The sequence below is a fragment of the Argiope bruennichi genome, chromosome X1 (genome assembly GCF_947563725.1).
Source record: "Argiope bruennichi chromosome X1, qqArgBrue1.1, whole genome shotgun sequence".
NCBI classification, from domain to species: Eukaryota; Metazoa; Arthropoda; class Arachnida; order Araneae; family Araneidae; genus Argiope; species Argiope bruennichi.
The window spans coordinates 64,165,452-64,189,055 of NC_079162.1; the positions used below are offsets into that span (position 1 = coordinate 64,165,452).

The following is a 23,604-nucleotide window of genomic DNA, read 5'->3' on the forward strand; positions in this document are numbered from 1 at the left end:
AGATGAAATTTCACTCTTCTTATTTATTCTACTAGGAATACCCAGATTCTAAGATGATTGAACATGACAACTTCACCATAGGTACACTGTTTTTACAACTCTAGATTCTGTCACTTTAACATAATTTTGCTATGAATTTCTTGTGCTATAATGACATGCTAAGTAGATCACAAGGGACAATTCTGCCAATTTATAGTATAAGAAATAAAAATATATGGTCAATATAACAGCAATATTAAAATATAATGGCAGTACCAAACAAAGTAAAAAAAAAACAACTGAAATAAACAGAATAGCAGATACACACACAACATAAAAATAATTAATTTCTATTATTAATTTTATAATTCAATTATACCAAATAAAGTATGCCCAATGGAGTTAGCATACATCTACTATATACCTGGAGGTGGAGGAGGCACGTTTGATAAATCAACCGGTAAATTATTATTCATTGCTTCAATAACAGCATCAAATGTCTGAAAACATATAAATAAATAAATATTTCTAAAATTTGCTAATAAACATTAAATTTATATATTACTATAAAAAAAATTTTAGTCATAGAAAAACTGAAAAGGAAAGATAATAATTCACTGCTTATACCAAAAAGATAACAAAATAATAATAATAATAATTTGTATTAATTATGATTTCACTCTATTGTCACATTCCTAAAAAACATCATTTCAGCAAATAACAAAAAAGATCAAATCAAGGAATTAAGAGAAACAGTATTAACATCATTATTCCTTATTTCCGAGAAAGTAGTATAAAAAATTTTGAAATAAAAATACTCACTAAAAATTTGTCAACAAAATTATATTTTAATGGTTAATATATCAATATAAAAGTGACGATGAATCAATAAGCCATTATAGCAAAAATAATATGTATAAAAACATGTGAATGCACTTCAACTCCAAAATTTTATTTCTTTGAAAATACCATTTCAAATACCATTTGAATTTACCATTTCGTTCATTTTTTACCCTTCTTTTTCTTTTTTTGATAATTATCATAGTATGAATTAATGAATAAAACTATTATAACTAATGATATGCAAAAAACAAGTTAATTTTTGTTTACAATAATTTTGCAATATAGTAAAATTTTACGTATTTCTTCAGTAAGAAAAATAATTACTTGGATAAAAAAATTAGCCTTTTTAAGGACCTCCTATAAGGATCATTAAAAATTAGCCATTTTTAAAGACTCTTAATGATGCTATGTACCTTGCTTTTGATGAAAGTTCAAACTCGACTTATTCCGAATTATCAGAATTTGAAAATGAAGACCAACAAAAAAGTGACCTTTCGTCAGGTAAAAATTATTTTTTCAGGAAAATGGTTCTCTGGTTTTAAATGGTTCTCTGATGAATCAAAATGAATTTTTAGAACTCCTGCTCACATTATCATCTGACTTCCAGGATTATGTTCATATAAAAAATTAGAAGGAATACCCAATCCAAAAATTATCTTGGAGCTTCTCTTTACAGATGGATTTTTACAAAATATTTTAAAATGGACAAATATATTTTTTAAAAAATGGAAAATGAATCAAATGAAGCAGTTTTTCTGATGTAATCAAAAGTTTAAATAGCAAATATTGATTTGAAAGAATTAAAGGCTCTTTTAGGATTACTTATATATACAACAGTGTTCAAATCAAATCATGAAAATATTAACATTTCTCATAACTGATGGAACTGGATGAGATACTTTTTTGCTGTTATGGTCAAGTTAGAAGTAAACAAAACATGTAATTTTTGTCCATCAAAGAAAAGGAAAAAAGCATATTCATGCATAAATTGTAAAGAGCCTGTATACTTAAAATATATTTGAAAATTGTGTTATTGATGTGTGCAAGAAACAGAACATATATAATTTTATGTCAAGAGACAGGGCAATTTTTACCCAATGTTAATTTTTTTTTTCCCTCATAACCAATAATCTTACATTCCATTATTTTCAAAATACATTTGTAAATAGGAAAAATAAATATATTTAGAAAAATAAATTATTTTTCAAACAAATACTAGTTACAGCATATATTCTGAAAAAATGTATGTTACAAAATAATTTATTTTATATAAAGAAAAATGCCTATAGAATATAGAGGCAGAATTTCATATTACAGTGTGAAGACATGTGTATTTGACATTTTAGAAAAAACTACAACCCAGAAATTTCACTGATAGATGGCATATTAATGTTTCTATGCATTCTAGAGTTACTCTGTTAGACTTCAGTAACAACATAAAGCAAATTTTGTTTTCAACTTCAGATACAACAAATCTTTGTCATAACTCCTCACTTTCAAAACAAAAAGTGAAAACTGTCAAATTAATCAAATACTTTTTTTCACATTATAGTTAAGTGCATAATTTATGTATTATTCTTTAAAGTGAAACAACAATTTAAAAAGAAATAAAATGCATTAAAAAACTCTAGGCCGCTGAAAATGCTAAGCATATACTATATATAAATTTATTATTTCTATAATTTTCTAATAATTGTGTGTGTATGTGTGTTATGTTAACATAAAGAGTTTATGAAATGTTTCAATAATTAAATGCAATATATAAAAAGCAATAATTAAAAACATTTTTTTAAATTATGTATATTACTTCATGGGATGATATTATAATAAATTTAGAATTGAAACATAAATTTAAAACTGTACATAAAATGACACAAAATGTTTTTAAAAAAATTTATAGCATACAGAGTCATATGGAGAATTTTTTAAATAGTACTGTACATACGTTGAATAAGTTATATATTTATTTTACATAACAGCTACAAGCGTCATATCCTATTTATATTTTTCATTAATACTGTTCACAATTTTACAGAGACTTTCAACCCAATTTTATCAATTACAATCCAAAATTTATTGTATTTTCATTGAAGTGCATATCAAGCAAACTTATAAAATCAATCAAAATTAAAATATAATATAATAGAAAATCAACGCATTTACATTGAATAACTATAATAAAATAAAATTTCAATAAATATCAAACTGCACCACTATCTTTAAATTATAAGTACAGTAAACCTTTCTTTTCTTTTTTCGAATGAATACTTCTAAGTATTTGAAATTAATATGGTATGTATATTAAATATTTTACATTATTCATAGGATAACTGCGTCGTAATATTTTAAATATTCTTCTTAACATCATTCATGATTTTAAGGAAATTTCTACCCAATTACATCAACAATAAATTTAGCTAGTGTTCTAAATTGTTAAATTTAGTGTTTACTATATTTAACATTAAAATGCAAATTAAAATATAAAGTAAGCAAATAAACATAAAAAAATAACAAATGTATATCAAATTTTGTGATACATACTGCACAACATTCTATATATATCAGTTAAATTCAATTATATATTCAAGTTAAAAATCTAAATGATTAATTAAAACGTCACTTTCTTTAGTATCATCAAAGTCAGAAAGTTGAATACTTAATTTAGTTTATGTCAAAACATCTTCCATCAGACCATGTATTTGCTTTTTTTTTTTTTCTTTTTCTTTTTTTTTAACATGGACAATAGCATTTTTATGATATATTTTATACCATACCATATTTTATTTTTCAGAAATTTTCGACCATCTTGCAGTAAATTTTGTATCTGTTGCAATTTGAATATTAATTTTGGTGAAGAACATCACATTTTTATATGAGTTAAAACATTACATTTTTATATGTTATTCTTTTGTACCATTATATTGAGATAAAAGATTCATGGAACATTTAAACATTTAAAATATTAACAATGAATAATGATAAAAATTTAAACTGAATACTTGAATTAAATTTCAAAAAATATGAAACTGTGACCCAAATTTTTAACCATGTATTTAGTTTTTTCATCTGAAAAGAACGAAAAAAAAACACTCTCAGGAAATGTTTTGAAATTAATACTGCATGCTAATTACTTATTTTACATTTATATTACACTACACAACTGCCAGCTTTTTATGTGAAATATTTTTTACAGCAGAATTCATGATTTCACTGGTCCCATTATGCTCCAAATAATCTGTTAAACCCAGAGTTCACTATATTTTATATTCTTCTCAGTTTATTAGACAAAAAGAAACAGAAATTTGTTATAGGTTTATATTTCTACAATTATGCAGTTCTGTAAAGAAACTGAGCACCAAAGCCTCAAAATTGGACACAAATTTCCATGAAAAGCATAAAAGCACTATTGGGGGGGGGGATGCACAGATTATCCAACAAATAAATGCAGCATTAAAATTGATATTCTAAATAGCTTCATTGAATATCTCCTTCAAAATTTGTAGAGTTCCATACTGTTTTAATCATTCACTAAAAACTGAAAACGTCCTTTATTTTCTCCTCAAATAAGAAGAAATGCATCTTTAGAAAAAGGTATGAATTTAATATTGTTTTTAAGAAATCCCACTGAATTTTGAACTGAATGGCAATTAAAAAAAAGAAGATCAAGAAAGAGACATTTAACTATTTACTGAAACTATATTTGTAATAATAAATCATGAGTAAGTTCACAAAAGCAAAAACTGGAGTAGGTTTAATAGGATATATCACACACCTTGCATAATGAACGAAATCACTCACTTATTAAAACAAAAGAAAAAAAATCTCACAATTGAAGTAACTGAATCTGAACTGAAATAAATGGTTATGTTCTTAAACCAATGAGTTGAAATTTTGGCAAAAATAATGAAATCTGATTGATGAAATTCTGTTTTAAAATGATATTTAATGCTGGAAAAATTATTTTAAATTGGAAAAAATATCAGTAACAGCATTTTTATCTTTATTGTTCTCTTTTAATGTTTCGCTCTTTTTTTTTTTTTTCGGTCTTATTCACATCCTTATTTTAATTTAATTCAGAGATAACATTATAGTTTATTTTGACTTTCTTCAGATTCTAGAAAAGACTTTATGTTTCACTGTCCATAGGGAAAACCAAGGCTCGTTGTAACAGCTAGTTCCAACTAGGCCCAACAATATACTCTAATCAATAGATATGGAGCACGTTGCAACAATAAAAGAAGGAATTTTTTTAAATTTTCTTTGCAATTTTTTATTAATTAAAATGCACAAAACATTAGGCAATTATTATCACTAAGCATGGTGATAACTGTCATCAAGAGATATGTAAAATAAAAGGTTATATTATGTTACTATGTTCTTTTTCCATTGCTTCTCTTTTCTAATAGGTCAATTAAATGAGTCTTTGTTAGATTCCTTCAAAGGGGAATACTTTGGAAGGAATATAAAATTAAAGATTAGGGCTAATATTCAAATCAGAAAATCTGACCACAAGAACTAAACACAAATCAAGATAAAATTAATAATTTCAATTTCAGATTTTATTACAACTTGCCCTATCCCATAGTATCAGACATTTTTGTTGATTAATATCAAAATATAGCAATTACTAAAAAATTAAAGCAATTTTTTAAAACTTAATATGTAAGCAAAACAAATAAAAACATTTTAGAGAAAAATCAAATAAATTATCTTAAATTTTATAAAATATTTATTTTCCTGTTAACTAGCTAAATCAGAGCATATGCTCTGATTTAGCTATTACAACTTCTTGCCATCTATTTTGGTTGGGCACTAACAATAGTGATGTAATAGGGTCAGTCACAAAAATCATATTTATAAAAAATTGATTAATTTTAAAAGCCTCTGTGTAAAATGTGTATAACAACCTAAACCTATTATAAACAGAATTGCACACCTCTACGTATGTATATACATAATACCATGTGCAAATTTATATCAGTACAAAAGCAAAGAAAAAAATCATTTACAATTTTAAAAGCAATTATAATTAGGAAATTCTAAAATATAAAAAAAGAGCTGAAAGGAAATAAGAAATCAAAACCACATGAAAACCACATTCTGAAACAATTATTAAGACCAAGAGAAATAAATCACCAAATTTTGTGTTTCAAGACTGCAGACCAACTGTTATGTCCCCCCCTTCTTCTCATCCCCCCCCTTTGAAATGTACCAAGTTTGAATTTCAAATTGTGTCAACTCAGACAGAAGGGGGAAATTATGAAATTAAACTAATTTTGCTTTTAAAATAAATTTTTATTACAGAGAATATTGAATATTACTGTATAAAGGCAAATTCTGTTCAAATGCAACAATAACTTTCAAAATGCATTAGAAACATTTCAGGACTATTTCATTAGATTGCATGGCATGCTTTGTGGCTTTCTCTGTAGTGTAAAGTTAACCTGCCTTAGAGTATAGAATTTTATTTGAATTTTAAAAAATGCAATCACAAAGACTACACCTCATCAGTTAAGAATTAAAACTCTAATAAAGACATATAATTCCAATACACAAAAAAGTTCACAAAACATAAAAGGCTTACTTTAACAGTTCTTAAGTAGCTTAAAGCTAAATCTTTATTTCCACTCCTTTTAGCTTGTACTGCTGCTACTTTATACTGATCACGTCTGGCAATCAACTGTGATTTTGTAGGAAGTGCTACAATAAACAAATACAATAAATGAAATAAAAACTTCAGAAAAACAACCATATTTTAACGAGAACAAAGAAATAAATAAGAAAAGACAATATAAATTAAACTAAAAATAGGTACTTTTAATAATAAATCTACTATTCAATAAATGCGCAGTGAATAGAAAAATACAGAATTGATCACAAAAAAAAGCTTCCATCATTTTTAAAGCACTAATAGTAAGTAAAGATACTTTTTGAAAAAAAATCTATACTTTATTATAGAAAGATATTTGAAATAAGTCTTTAAAGCAAGTGGATATGAGATATGAAAAAGTTCACTGCCCAATTATTATGAGTTTTAAAAAATTAAAAGATAAAGAAATTTCGTTAACAGCGTCCAGGTAATCTACGAATTTATAGTATCAAGACAAAAAATAACATACACATTTAAATTTGTTTAAACGTTCAAATGAACACAGTATATGGAAATAAAAAGTCATAAAATCAAAAACTGGCAGGGGAAAAAAAAGAAATGTGTTTTTACAGTAAAGTTACATTATTCAAGTCATTTGTGTTTTGATGATTTACAAGGTTATCAGTTTTATCTACAGAATTCTGTCTCAAAAAGTTTCATTTAGGAAACTAAAAATAATTTCAAGAACATTTCACTATTTCTACATGGCTCAATATTAGGCTTTTATTCATGTTCTCTCATCTCAATAGAGTTGAACTCCTGAAAATGAGGATCTATTATAAATAAGGTGAAGGCATGGGGTACTAACATAATTCAAACATAAAAAGAAATTGAGTTCAATGACTTTACTTCTTACAACTCATATGTGAAACATTTACTATATCCATACTTTTAATGACTTACTTATGAAAAGCTTATGATGTATTTATGAAAACAATAAAAAATATTGACATGAATTGAAAATTTAAAAATCTTCAGCAATGACAGCAGAATATTTTATCTGAGATGGTACACAAATGTTAAATCGAAGTAAGTAAGCATTTTGTTTCCAATTAGGTAGGAATTTAGAAAGGAATTTGATTTTTCAACTAAAATATAGGAAAACAATGCACATAACAATAAACAAAACATTTGACAAACTATCAGAAAAATAGCATACATTTTAACAGCCTATACATTTACTTCAGTACATTTATTTTAATTTCCTAAATATCAAATGGTAATCAAATAGTGAATCAGTTATAAATGACAATATCAGTAGCTGAAAATACGCAGAAAATATAAATATTCCAGAGGTATTAACAATGAGGTATCTCATGAAACACACATTTAAAAAATGAACATCTTTTTATAACTATTAATAAAAAGACAAAATATTTACATTTTTAATAAACTCCAGATTTTTTTTTTTTTTTTTTTTTTTACTATGCACACATTATTTTTTAAAACTTTGACATGTAAAAGTAAAACCTCTCTAAATTTGAAAAAGTAATTCTAATCATATTCAACTGAAGTTACAGAAGTAAAAAATATGAATCAGTTGATTTACATCTGCCCAACTCTTTCAACATAAATGCCTCATTCAGCAAAGAATGACTGTAACTCAAAATATTTCTGAAATTTCCAGCACATTTCACAAAATATGACTGGGACTGAATACCCAAAAATTATGCTTGCTCCTCAGTGCCTCCCCCTAAAAGAAAGGAGAACCAAACTCTATTCTTTGCACAAATCTTGCAAATAGTCATCAGCAAAGCAGAATTCTCTTTCCTGCATCAATAACTTAAAATTACAAACTGCAATTGGGTTTTTGAAGAGTAATATTTCTAATATTTCAAGGAGGCACAACTCTGGCATATCAGTTTTTTGAGAACCCAGGACGTCAACATTCATAAAATTCAGATAATTAAAATACAGATTTGTGCAAAAAAACATTTTTCCTGAAAGCTGATTATTCTTCATTTTATCACATCAAATCTATAGTCACATGATACTTCAGAAAATAATCAAACTTAAAACAATAATTTACAGCATCTAAAATTTAGTCCAAAGATGTCAATTTAAAAGATAGAAAGATTTAAAAGTTTTTATAGAGAAAATTTCAAACAAATGTTGTATTTACAACTTTTAAAAAAATATGCATCTTGAATTTCACATGATAAAAAGATGCATTGCAAAAGATGCCCATGCATTTCCTCCCCCCTTAAAACTGTTATATGACAAATATTTCATTTCCTTACTTATTTAATAAAGTAGATACTCCACTTGTTTCAATGAATAAAAATTCAAATTCTGATTTGATCGATATTAAAAACGGGGGGGGGGATCGTAGTAATATACTTATTAATTCTTATTCTGCATTCCTCCCAACACTACTGTACACAAAGAATACATTTCCTTAATAAAGTAAACAAAGAAACTTTCAAAAGCATTTACAGAATTTCAGTTTCTTCTGTAATTATTTGTAATTAAATAATTTAACAGCCTGTCTTAAATTATTGTACCAATACCTAAATCAAACAGGAAATTGCACTTTCTTTATATCAATTAAAGATTTTTTTTTTCTGATTTTTTAATACAACTGGATCCTTATATAATTTCCAAATAATATGTTGAGAGAGCATAAATATGACTGTTTAGAATTTCGGTATGTATCTATCTGAGTAAGCAATCATTTGCATGAAATATATATATTACATCTTGTTTGAAGAACAAATGAACTGCTTGATTCAAAATTCATATATTATTATTAAATTTTTATGCTAAAACTTACAATGAATGGTCAAATAACAGTTTTCTAAAGGCATTTTTAATGTAACATGGTAACATTTAGAGTAGGGTACAGGAGTGGATTATCAAATAGGCACTAGGACCTAATTTACTTGTTGTAAGAGGCCCCTTACATTTGGAGGGCCAGCAATTCCTGGAATATTTTCTTTTTGTTTTGTAATACTTTTAAGTTAATCTAATTTTATGCCTTCATTTGCTATTAAAATTAAAATTACTAACTACAAAATTCAGATCATTCTTAAGACTTTTAAGAATGACCTTTTTTTTTTTTTTTTTTTACAAAATTATTTATAGACTAGTGTGGTTCAGTCTTTTTAGCAGTTGGTTGACAGAGTCTTTTTATTAGAGTATTTAAATTATGTTTAAAAATTATAATTATTTTACTATTTTGTTTAAAAGCATTTTTAAATATATTTTATATATATATATGGGTTACCGATTCTAATTATCATGATGGTGATCCCTAAAGGTAAATATTTCCTCATTTGAAACAGACATAATTTAGGTTACTTAATAATGACTTGTACAGATATTAAATTAAATAAATTTAAAAAATCTATTTTGGAAATTGAGAAGGGAAGGGGGAGTCCGGAAATTTACACTGTCCAAAGGCTTCTACAGGATCTTTGATCATGATGTGGTTTAGAGTAATACTTATTCATAGCTAACATAAAATAAGAATTCCTACCATCAACACATCATAATCTGAGCCATACTGATAAAATTGGAATGTTAATTTAACATCAGCAGGCAAAAATTTCAGCAACTAGCAACTAACTCAAAAACAATCACAATAAATTAGCTAAATTACATATATTCTTGCTTTTATTTCATCTGGAAAAATCTTATTTGCATTTCCTATAAAAATATCTTTCCAAAATATGCCTCAATTGAAATTTAAATACAAGACTTCCTTCATTAAAAAAGCTACAAAAATATGTTACTGCTATTTTTCATAACAGTTAATACTGCCAATATTTACTTGAAAAATAATAAGAACAAATAATATATTTTGATAATTTTCTCATACAAATCAAAACTTTTATATAACATGTATAAACTAGGAAGAATCCTTCCATCAGGGCATGTGCAAATTCATAACATAAAAACAAATAAGCTTCAAAACATATAAATTTATAAGTTACAAGTCGTCAAAATTTTACCTTTTATTGCTGTAAACATTTATTTGAAGAAAAAAATAAACATAAATAACTGAACATCATGATTTATCACACAAATGAAATAAATTCTGCTCATAAATTATGAAATGAAGTGTCAACACCTTCTATTAAGGTAAGTTATATTCCTCTGTATAATTACTAATGAAATTATTTCAAGTGTGTCACAGTATTTTACACAAGAAAAAGTGTGTTGATGTAAAATTTATTTACATGTACTATCAAAACACACTGATGCTATTTAATACTGCACTTTCCAAACCAATATAGTATTTAATTAATTCTAACATATTACACAAATATATATATATATATATATAAAATTATTAATGATATTAAAACAAGATACTTAAAAAATTATAGATACCTTCAGAAGATAACAATTGAGGCTCTTCTGAATTGTTGCTAATGGCTTTTGCACTGTGTTGAGTTCCATTTGAGGAGGCAGAATTACTCAGACCAGCAGCAGGAGTGACATTTGGCCCAGAATTATTCACACCAGCCACAGGTATGTTAGAATTTGCTGAGAAATTAAAATTTTATGACATGCAATCAATAAAACTTATAAATAATATATTCATACAAGGATTATGTGCAAGACCATGAATTCAGCTGGCTATTGGAAGAAAATAAGCAAAGAAAATACTGAGAAAGGATGTGTAATTTACAAATTTGTGCATCACTCCAATAATAAAGGAGAACCCCAAATTTTCAAATTTTTTTTTTTTTTTTTTTGGCAAAACTGTCATAATAAAATAACCTTTCATTATTTCATCAAATATTTAATAACATGAATTTTTTTCAATTGTTGAAAACAAAGGAAGAATGATTATGTTTATTATCTGTTATGTTTATTATTTATTATGCCAATTTACATAAAGAATAAGGAGAAAATAAAGCAAAGTAATAGACCATATCCAATTAGAAGTCAGATTTTCCAGACAGTTACATTACAAATGACACTGCAATGTCGAGTACACAATAAACAGAATAGTTATCGGTTCTAAAATAACATGACTTTAATGCCTTACACAATTTGGTACATAAAAATACTTTGTCGCTAGAGCCATGAATATCAAGTTATTTAATGAGAGGTAAAAAAATAACATTATATACACATAATAAAATTCACAATTAGCTTTTAAAAAAAATCCTTCATGAATCACTGTTTCAACTATACAGTGAATGCAATGGATACCAAAGCTTAATGGACCCTATTAAAAAAGATTCATTACTAAAGTAGATGCAAATCTTGAATGTATAGCAACAAAAACTTAAATATCTATTATATATTGCTGCCTAATAAGCAAAACCACATATTTCAGCTTTCCAAATTTTCCAAGAGAAAAGAAAACCTGAAATATTCACAGTCAATAACAAATACAGTGAACTTTTTCCTCATGTTTGTACCAGATAAATGTGGGTAAAAATCTGTTAATATTCTTAACTAGTTGCAAAAATTTAATTTTTCTTCCTTTCATAAATTTTGATGCTACTTCTTAAATAACAATATAGGAGGTTATAATTCTGAGGCAATTTTTCCTTTCAGCATTAAACAAAACTGAATAGAAAAAAACTTTCACATTGTTAAAGTGTTACCAAATGAAGTATTAAAGTGATTAGCAAAAGACTAGCAAAAAAAAAAAAAAAATCAAGAAAGTTTGAGGTAAATATATTTGGGTGTCCTTTTTGGACATAACATTTATTAAAAATATAGGGCAACAAAATCTAATATTAGAAAGAGTCAAGATCATTTTATTTCACGTGACTTTTTCCTCTTATACATCAACTGCAATTAATGGAGCTTCAGTATTAATTGCATGTCAGCAATTAATCACCAAAGATCTCATATTATCTATTGACTATGTTCACCAATGACATGTGGTTAACACACAAATACTTAATCAATCATCTTTTCACTTCACAAAATACACTACAGATAGAAAACAAATTTTTGTTTGTTTATTTTTTATCATGAGTCATTTTTTAACTGTATTAGGAATGCAATGGAGCTTAAGATTAATAACATCAGATTTATTACTTTAATCAGACATTAAAAACATCAGATTTATTACTTTAATCAGACATTAAAAACCTCAGATTTATTACCAAAGCAAATAATACCGAAAATGTAAATCCTGAATGTAAAAATGCAAAACTATAAATTATCTTTATTAATTTTTCTAATATTCATATTATATTAAAACAAAGCTTGAATACTTCATTATTTATTGCGGCAATTTGAAATAAAACATTAATGGACAAATCATTTCCAGTGCTTTCCACTCAGTCTCTTTCATAATTAAAAGGCTGCTATTAATTTTTTTTTTTTTTTTTGTATAGTAGGACTAAAAATTAGATGTTATATTATAGATTACTGATACAGACAAATATGAAGAAAAGCAAAACCAATTAATTCAGCATATGCACAATATATTGCTGTGTATGCAATACATACAAATTTATAGCTTAAACTTAAATTTTAAAAATTTCAAAAGTATGATGAATATTGTTCTTGCAAATTTTAAGGAATACTTTATTTATTAATTATAGCGACCAATAATTTGATGCAATTTAAAGGCGTATATTTGCAATTTAAAGAAGGCAGGTAATTTGATGCTATGCATAAAAAGTAGTTAAAAAGTATTTAATAATTCTAGAAAAAAGGATAGAACTCTTCAGAGTTATCCTAAATGTTTTCAACAGATGTCAATTTTCCTGAGATTTCATTTCTGAAGGTTGGGATACAGTTGCCTTTTTTCTTAAAATTTATTTTTTACCAACCATGTATAAAAGGATTTATACAGGAAGAAATGTGTGCTATCAATATAATTTATTCACATTAATGGAAATGGATTGAATGGAATGCATTTAAATTTCTATAAGAATGAAAAAATGAGCACCAATAAGTTTATTTGTATTTGAACTGCAAATGAACAAAAAAAAATTTGTTATGTCAAAATATGAAAACTAATCATTTCAAATTCATACTTCTAATCTTGCTTTTTAAAAAAATATAAACTGAAGAATTTAAGTTAAAAACTACAATCTAGAAAATAAGTATAGCATTTCACATTTTATGGAGGAAGCTAACTGAATTATTTTCAATTCTCTAGGAAACAGTGCATGAAAGTTACTTTTATTAAATTAAAATAAATCTATGGTTGTCCAAAAACCTGTTTCTATTTAATGAAATACTGTGTATTGTTTAATGCTTTCAAATTTTGTGTATATTTTAATGTTTACTAAAAATAAATGTGATAATATTTACTAAAAGAAATCCAGAATAACACCATAAGCAGTGACTATACTACAATTAATATAACATACACACAAGAATCAAAATGTTCAGCTTAAGATTTTTAAATATATTTTACAGCACATAATAGCTAAATAATAGTGCATTAAGTCTTTATTAATCTTCCAAAAACCTATTAACAACATAAATTAACTAATTTCTTTCATTCATAATATAGCCATTTTATATTATTTTACAGTCAAGAATCTCAACTTTTAATTCGTTTTAAACTGAGAAGTGTAAAAATGTGTAGTGTACTAGTGTAAAAATACTATTAATTTGAAGTGAGACACATTCAAATGTCTAAAATGTTTCTATAGGAATGATATAATGAATGTGAATACTTTTCAGCATATTTTGGGTAATTAACAAAAATGCTTACCTGTACTTTCGGTATCAATTTTTGGTATTTTAACAACAGGAGGAATATCCTCTTCATTAATAACTGCACCAGACTTTGCGGATTTTATCAAACCTTCCAATGTCTAAAAAATAATAAACATTAAAATGCTAAAAATCTGCATTTCAGATAATATATTTCTTAAGTCATAAAAAACTTCACAATATATATTTATTAAAATATGGTCAATATGAAAAAATAGCCACTGATCAATGTTTCTAATTAATGCAACACAATTACAATTCCATTTCAAAAAGAAAACAAATTAGATTTCATGTATAAAAACATTATATGCATGGATATTTGTTAGATTATAAATATTTAAACTAAGATTCTTATTTTCCTGTGAAATCTGCTGGGAAATAGGAAAGAGTTATGTAATTGCAAACAAAATGTCAAAAACAACCTTGGCAGAAAAACCATTACTCCCAGCTTAATATGGATGATTTCTACATAAACATTATTCCCTACTTGAAATTCTCCTCAAGCAGCTAAATTTATTTCACAAAAAGTGAAAAAAAAAAGCAAAAAAGGAAATCATTATAATATATTACAAAGGTTAGATGCATGTTTCATTTTATTAGCAAGAGACAAGACAAATTACTTTAAATTACAGAAACATAGATTGGAATAAAGATCAACCTATTTTCTCTAATAACTAAGCTCGAAAACGAAAATAATAATTTATTTCAATTGGAACAGCTCTGACAACTGAATGTTCTAATAAATAATATTCATCCTGTAGCAGATAGAGTGCAGGAAGCAAAACTTGGTACTATAGATGGATATAATCATGTCTTCTAATAAAGCAATACAGTTTAGTAGTAAACTTACAAATTATGTATTTAATAGAAATCCATAATATTATTAGACATGATTATAACTTTATTTCAAAAATGTGAAAAACTAACATGGGAATTGAAATTTAAAACAATGTCAAATAATTCAAAATATTAATGCAACACATAAACTGTATATTTTCAAATAGCTTTATTGCTAAAGCAAAAAGAATATAGCTATTTAATTAAAAATTAATTTATATTTCAATACATCATTTCACAAAATTATTTAGAATTTTTTGATTTCATGTTATTTAAAAAAGTAATTAATCTTAACTCCTTTTTCGCAGAAGTTAAATTCTGAAACATAAGAATGCTCATTATAATCAGCAAGACATTTGGAAGCAAAAAAAAAAAAATTTACCCTTTAAATATATGGACTTAAAATATACATATTAATAAGTGTTAAAGATGAACTGCTAGATGGGAAAGAATTGTTAATGGAATGTGAAGAATTTTGATAAGCTATACAGCATTCAATAATTATCTCAAAATTTATTTATTAATAATGTCATAATATCATAAAAATTTACACATCTATTTTAAATTTCATACTGTCCTAGAATTTTAAATTTGTACCTCTAAATAATATTATTTTTAAAAACAAATTTTTGAAAAGTAAGAAAAGTAAGTGGTCTACTTAAGTAAGTGGTCTACTTAAATGTTTAAAATTTAATCTCACTTGAAAATGCTTCTTACACTGTTTATGTATAAATAAATGAATGTATTTTAATCAACCAAAATTTTAAAGAATAGCAAATAATGTCTGATAAAATTCTTGATACCATACAAAGAAATATCAGATTTTATATTAGAATATATCACAAAAATGCTTGAATCACCTTTTAACCATCTCTTTTTAATCAACATATTTTCAATAATTCTTTCAAAATTTTATCTTAAATTACAATATTTCAAAAAAATAAAATGAGCTTTCCCAAAATGCTGCTTTTGTCTGTGCTAATGTATAAACTAATTTATAATAAATTTTGTGGTTGTTTTTTGGTTTAAGATTTCATTTTAAAAAAATATACTTTATGAAAGGCACTAAAAAAATGTTCTGATTTTTAAACACTGTTTTTCAAAACTTGTTTTTCACATTTATTAATACCCTTCATGATTGATATCAAGTGATATTTAGATTATATAAAATAAATACTATTTCATCATTTTTCAGGGTGGTACACAAACTTTAAATAGAGTCTTGAAAACTGATATATTTTATCTTATATCTTGCAGCAGCTCTCTTTGAGACAAATTAAACTACAGTAAGATTAGTTCCTTATTCAAAATTTCAGAAGAAAACAAATGTACACAAGATTTGTTTATATATGTCACATATCAATCTTTTCATATTCAATTTCATTGAATATCATTAAAACAAACTTTTTAAAAAAAGAAATGAGAAACATTCAAATATTTTTTTATGGTTTAATACTTTATATGAGAAATACAAATGCACATTAAAAAGCATACACACCTTTACTGCTCTTCCATATCGCCTAATTTTCGAAGAATCTCCAATCAACTTGGCAGCGTTCACAGCTTCATTATACATGGCCAATCTCTCTTGCAACATAAACACTGAGCTTCCAGTGTTTGATTCTGTACATGAATTTGAAGATCTTCTTTTTGGCGGTTCAGGCGGTTCACTTCTTTCATCATTTTGTGGAGGTTCATTTATTTCAGTAGGGGAATCCGCAGTGATATTTTGCAATTCACTCTGAAAAGAAAATTAACATGTTACCAGAAAATTAGGTAAAAATTAATAACGTCATGAAGGAAAATTTTCATGACTTCCTGAAATATACATAACATATGCATGCAAATTTACAGTACAGAATTTCATGATATATTGCAGTAATCACTCATGTTTCTTTATAAAGATTTCCACACTAATAGATATTAAGAAATGATACAATAAAATACCAATAGAGTAAACAGATTGTTTTTATTAGTTTAAAAAGCAATCAGAAAGCATTACTTATTTTTCTATCCTAAACAACTAAAAACATTTTTCAGCATAATGCATACATTTTTTTTTTTAATTCTTGAAAAAACGAGAGCTATTAAATTACATTCAATTAAATTGTTTTATAATACAGTGATATTAAAAAATATTCAAGAAAGTTACATATTTTCATTAATTTTCCAATTATATTAATGTATGCTTTTCTTAGAACGTTTAACTTAAAATAATGGTAAATGGATGTAAAAAATATTATATATCAGGTTTTGAGAATAATAACGATAATAAAACAGCTATAAAATAGAATGTAACTATTTACATTATATTTTATAGCTAGTAATCAAACAAAGTCCCAAGAAAAAGATTGTAAAGGGGAGGGGAGGGAAGGATCACATGAATAAAAACATGAGAAAAATAAATGCAATAAGCATTTTTTAATTATTTCATTTCAATATCATGGAAAATCATAATAAAACATATAAAGAAGGAAGCATTACTATTATGAAGGACAGTAAACAGTTCACTCATAAAGTGCTTTGTTGTTATTGTCTGAATCTATATTCTGAAAGCTGAAAGCAATTGGAAAAATAAAAATACCAAAAGATCCTCATCTCCAGATAGATTCCCATCATCCTCTTCATCTTCATCATCTTTCAAACATGCTTCAGCTAATTTTTCAATGTCAACAACTGGTGCAACTAGAAAACAGAACATTTAATCAACTAAGCAATTTATGATGAACAGCTGAAATCAGAATAGACTAACAAATCTATCTTTAATAAACAAGAAAATAAATGCCAGCAAAGAAACTTCTATGTATATTGATCGTTCTGAAGTATTAATATGTATTTTAAATTTATTTTAAACATATATATTTATAATATAATCATCCACCACAACCTGTAATGCTGAACAGAGTTTAAAAATATACCCATGATTTTTAATTGCATGATGATAGGATATGCGAATCTCAATTTCTGTTTTGACATTTAAGGAACTTAACGAGGCTATTTTTATGTTTAAAGTAACTGAGTAATCAATGCCAAATAAACCTAAACATGAATAAATAGCAAAGATCATTTAGCTGAAATCTGGAATTTTTATTATTTTATATTTATACAGATTCATTATATTCTCTCTTCCCAAACTAATTGAAAGTTATAGCTAATATTTTCTTTTGGTGTTTTATTATTATTATTTTATATTTAGCATCAAATTTTTTTCTGTTAGTGAATCACTATTTATTTCAATCAGAGTGCTCAATGTTAGTGCTTAGTTTTGATTCGGGTGTTTATGAACATTATGGATAAAGAAGATTCCAGTGGAAGGAAACAAAACTTTTATTACTACTACATATTTACATTTAAAGTATACCATAAATAATATTAATTTTTATTTCTGAAGCACTCTGCTAATATGCATGATATTCTTTACTATGACTTTTGTTAATTAATCTATGACAATCAGATCTGATATACTATTAACAGGATAACAGCCCATAAGACGAATACATCACTTAGGAAACGGATCACAAACATTGCTAATATGGAATGTCAAGAGCACAACACTATCACTTTGATCATAAGCTCAAATTATTTAGTATTATGAACTATTAAGTAAAATGCAGGAAGCACAAACCACTAAATTCCATTAAGTGAATTCAAACAGCATACCATGACTTCAAAAGAAGATGATTTGAAATTATTTAAATGCAAGCAAATTTTATTATACATGTTTAACAATTTTGATTTATACTAGTTTTGTAAAAACAGCGCTTAGATAAAATCATAGTTTAAAAAATTAAATATTGATTCTGTGATTTCAAAAAACACCCAGAGATAATTCATCACGTTTGTAGACAACTGTGAACAGAGTAGTTAATTTTTTACTATACTTTTATACCAGATTATTTTTTAAAGTACATTAATATAATGTTAAGTCTTGATATAAGTCTTTTTATAATAGAATTCTAGTACCAATGTCATATTATGAAATAGAATAAACTTGTTTCTTAATGAAAGATAGACATGATTGTATTAATTACGTTTTTTAAACAACAAACCTTTGGGCTTTGGTCTGTTAGGCCTGGCAGGAGCTTTTCCACTCAACAATGCTTCTAGTTCTGATTCGAGTGCACTTTCATCAATATCACTATCATCATCAACATTATCTGCTAGATCCAAATCAGGAATGTCGAAAAGACCAAGCTGACAAAAAGTTATAATTTATATTACAAATGAAAAGCAAATTATTTGAAACTATTTTTTTCTGTTATTCTAAACTATTTTTTAAGCTATTGAGTCCTTACAGACTACTATCACTCAAATATGAAAATCAAACATGGAGTTAGACATAGTTTCAGCCCATTTATTAAGTATATTGTTTCAAAGCACCATAATTTTTATGTGGCACATTACTTTTATATTTATTTTACATAAATATGAGTATGTAATTAATACTGTATTAGCAACATAAGAAAATGTATGCATTTAGAATGCATTAACTTTAAAAAACTTTTCATGATATTTGAGGTCTGAATATCATCAGTGTTTTATGTCACTAGTACACAGTAGCACTAATGTTAGCTAGGTATGATAATGGCCTTTGTGCAAATATGAGTAAACATTTTAATTCTTACTACTTAAGTTTTAAAAGGAACATAAAGAAAATTATCTTCCAACACTCAAAATAAAACTGAAAATATATATATATATATATATATATATATATATATATATATATATATATATATATATTTTAACTACAACAAACCCATTGTGTTTGTTATTAACATACAATACTGCAATATCTAAACTGGAAAAAGAAAGAAATAGAATCGGAGAGGAACAATTACAAAAAAAATTAATCATTTTTAAATTTAGACACAAAAAGTGTTAAAGATGATAATTATAAGGAAAAGTATTTAAGTTATAAGAATAATTACTGTTAAGAAGGCTAAACAACTAAATATTGCCTAAAATATGATTGATTCACTTATAATAATAGCATTCCATGTTCAAAAAGAACAGGAACAAAAATAATTATGCCCCTATTGTTTCTGTCAATTAAAACAGGCTGAAAGAAAAGTCCAAGAAAACTTGTCTCTCCACCCAATTACTTTTAGCAAAAGAGCTCTGATTTATTTTGAGATAATGCAATTTTAAATTTATATGTACTTCATTTTTATTTAAATAAATATTTATTGAAAATATTGCCGAAATATGGTCATTTGAGTAGGACCATAAGTACTTTTAGCGATGAATGATATAATGATAATTCCTTTTAATATTATAATGTTCAAAAGGTAAAATAATTTTTTTCTTTTTTTTTTAATTTCTTGATCTAAAAATTTTAAACTTAGAAATTCAGTTTTTAAAACTGTTCATCTGACCAAGTTTAAAATCATATCTACTCAATAACAATTTATTATCTGAAAATCAAAGTTGTAATTTTCAAATAATGCAAAAAAAAAGAAAGAAAAAAAGCTTTTTCTTGACTATTATTTAGTTCATTTGCTAAAATTACTTATAATGAAAGCATGATTTTACTCAAGATAAGCAAAGCAGAAGTAAAGGGTTATTCCTTTCAATTATTTCTTTTAAAAAATGCAATTTACCACTTGTTCAATGTCTTCTACTTCCATCCCATAACAACCCATAGCCTTCTCCAATATGAAGAAAATAAATGTTTTTTCTCTTCTTTTCTTTCTAACAGAATAGACCATTAAAATATAATTCATGTAGGTTTACTGTATAGTTTTGAATTAACAGATTCAAGGAAAATGAATTTTCAAAGAATAATAAGAAAGGAGCTTTAATAAACAATTTTTTAATATCCTTACATACATATTACATTTATTCATAAAATTTTAATTAAAAATCGAGAGAGACATAATAAATTTTATAAAGAAAATATTTAAATAAAATATCAACGTTCTATATAAGAAAAATCAATTTTTGAAAAAGAATAAAAAAATACATAGGAAATAAATACTAGAATTCCACTTATAAGTTTTTGAATGATAATTTCATCATTATTTATCCATGAATATTTTTTTAAAAAACATTTCAAGATACATTTGTTATTATTACCCTCATCTAAATTATAACATTCTGAAAAAAAAAAACTGCAATTTTGAACAGAATGCCAATACATTTTAACCCTTCTAAAAAATACACAAAAACATATTCTCTATACAAATTAAAATACAAAAACTCTCTTTTATATATATCTTTTAAAAAAATCTGAAAGTAGTTTTCAGATTTGAATTTAATGATAATTTATCTAAAAGTTATAAGCAGAGATCATTCCAATTAATAGTACATAGAACGATACAAGTTACCAAATTGTAGTAGATATTTCTAAATGTTTTAAGCTTCTTCAAAGAATTTCACGAAATAAAACAACTTTTATCCGAAATATAAACTTTTAATAACTCATAATATCAATACTTAACATTAAAAATGAAATTATGCTTATATGCAAGAATGATTTTTAAATACATTTGATTCAAATTAAAATTATGAAATATAACTCAATAGTATGGTACAAACTACAGCTTTTACTGTGCTATAAAGTTGAAATGTCACTTTCATTTAAAAAAAAAAAAGAAAAACTTCATAAATATAAACTAGCAAATATTTCAGTTTTTTCAGGAATAAATAATGTAACCAATTTAAATATTACACATAACCCATACTTATTGGCACTGCATACAAATAACACTTTTAACCCCACTTAAGATTATCAAATGAAAATTATTTAGGAAGACTCATTTTTATCAGGTCCTAACATTTTCATAAAATATAAAGTCATTTTCATTAGAGAAAGAGGAAGAAAGCAGAAACAAACAAACAAAAACTTAACCACTGTTCAATAAGTAGTGTTATAAAATATTTCATTATTTAGATAAGCTGAATCTCAAAAAATAGAGCTGCATGAGAATATCTGTCTCCATATTTGAAATCAAGACAAGAAATATAATCAAAATCAATTTAAAAAATCCCAGGCACCAAACAAATAATTATTTTTTGTTGACTTGTATAATTATGCATCAATATGAAGACATTTATATCATTATTTAAAATAAAATCATATTTATAAATGCTATATTGTACAATAAATTATTACATAATAATTTTACTAGATTACTCTGTTAGCAAACCAATTCAACTGCAATAAATTTTAGAAAATAATCTGATTATATCCAGATTTTTTCCTTTACCATTTGCTTTCAATTAAGAAAAGATAATTCTTGAGACTTTCAGAAAAAAATGATATTCTAGATCAGTTTTCCCGACTTTTTATTTAAATGGCAATCTTTGACAGGGTTCGAAAGATCGAGTTACAAGTTAACTTTTACTTTTCGGAAATTTCAAATTCCTTGAAGCTTAAAAACAATTTTTATCCATGAGTATGGATATTAACTCACATTAGCAAGTTGATTTGGTTGTCTTTTCGGTCGTGGACGAGATTTGCTTGCCATTTCAAAAAGTCTTGGGTTTATGCAATCAATTAATCTGCCACCATAGAATTTTCAGAGTAAACATTATTTGCAGAACAACTTACGCTCTTCTGATTATAGCTTAAGTCATGCAAAATATTCTATACCAAAACAGTAATCAATTTCACAACCAAAAAATTCTCTCATAAATCGAATGTACCTCAGCACCAAATTTCAATTGTTTTGGTTTAGAACTATGAAGGAATCATTATCAGAAGAAACATATCGAGTCCGCTCAAGCAGGTAATAAAGGTAGAAAATAATCAAGAGGTTTTGTCAGGTCCTGAGCCTAAAGCAAAGCCAACTAAACAATCGGAACGTACTTTGAGATGCATAATCCACGAATTTTTGAATAACAAATATTTTTGCTATTGTTATTTTTAAATATTTATTCCAAATAACTGCTTTTCAATCAAAATTTGAATTAAAAATTAAAATTATTATTAATAAAATTTATTAATTGTAATTAATGCTTAATTAATTAAATAAAGTATGATTGACTTCATTTATATATTTAAGCCTAATTTTTAATTTTAATTCTATTCAAAACCATTTACTCAATTTATTTATTTAAGTTAAGTATTTTCTAAAAAAAATTGAAATAAAAAAAAATGTAATTTCTTTTGACTTTAGTTCTGTATTTTGTCAACAGATGGCGCCTATAAAGAATGCCAATAGCAGGTCATTTCAGAGGTAATTAAAAATTATCCTTATGCCAAGTCATTGAAAGTCAAGAAGTCAAGTCACCGATACTATTAAGAGCGACTTCACACTATGGGAAATAATTTGCAGTTATCAGAAGATTGTTTATTATTCTATCTTCAGAAATAAAACACAAAGGAATCATTCCGATTAAAATCCACACAATTTTATTTACACCTCGCGTCTTATATCGTCTGAGCGTATTCTCCTTAAACAGGAAATCCGTCAGATATCGGCTCTATGGTATAATAACATCCCACCTAGATAACTCATGAGCCTTAATTGTACTCTTGAGGTGGCAATGCATTCTTTCGACAAGTCCATTGGCCTTTGGGTGATAGGGACAGCAATGAATTCGGTTAGTTCCAAGGAGATTATTCAGTTCTTTGAAAAGATTCGATTCTACGTTGATCTGTTGTTATGACTGCTGGGCAACCAAAACAAGATATCCAT

At 25.6% G+C, this 23,604-nt stretch overlaps 1 protein-coding gene across 2 annotated transcripts in view; it reads right to left on the reverse strand.

Moving 5' to 3' along the window:
- LOC129958775 (coiled-coil and C2 domain-containing protein 1-like) overlaps positions 1 to 22,694 on the reverse strand; it is a 58,859-nt gene extending 36,165 nt beyond the window's left edge. The window contains exons 1-9 of one of the 2 annotated variants that reach the window (XM_056071450.1): positions 22,378 to 22,694; positions 20,563 to 20,653; positions 19,009 to 19,153; positions 17,544 to 17,644; positions 16,458 to 16,700; positions 14,121 to 14,223; positions 10,808 to 10,963; positions 6,407 to 6,522; positions 404 to 479 (exon numbers count right to left, since the gene is read on the reverse strand). In XM_056071450.1, the coding sequence (XP_055927425.1) occupies positions 404 to 479; positions 6,407 to 6,522; positions 10,808 to 10,963; positions 14,121 to 14,223; positions 16,458 to 16,700; positions 17,544 to 17,644; positions 19,009 to 19,153; positions 20,563 to 20,604 (982 nt within the window). In that variant the 5' untranslated portion in view covers positions 20,605 to 20,653; positions 22,378 to 22,694. The remainder of the gene's footprint in view (positions 1 to 403; positions 480 to 6,406; positions 6,523 to 10,807; positions 10,964 to 14,120; positions 14,224 to 16,457; positions 16,701 to 17,543; positions 17,645 to 19,008; positions 19,154 to 20,562; positions 20,654 to 22,377) is intronic. The other variant, XM_056071449.1, reaches the window with a different exon arrangement.
- Positions 22,695 to 23,604: the final 910 nt, after the last annotated feature.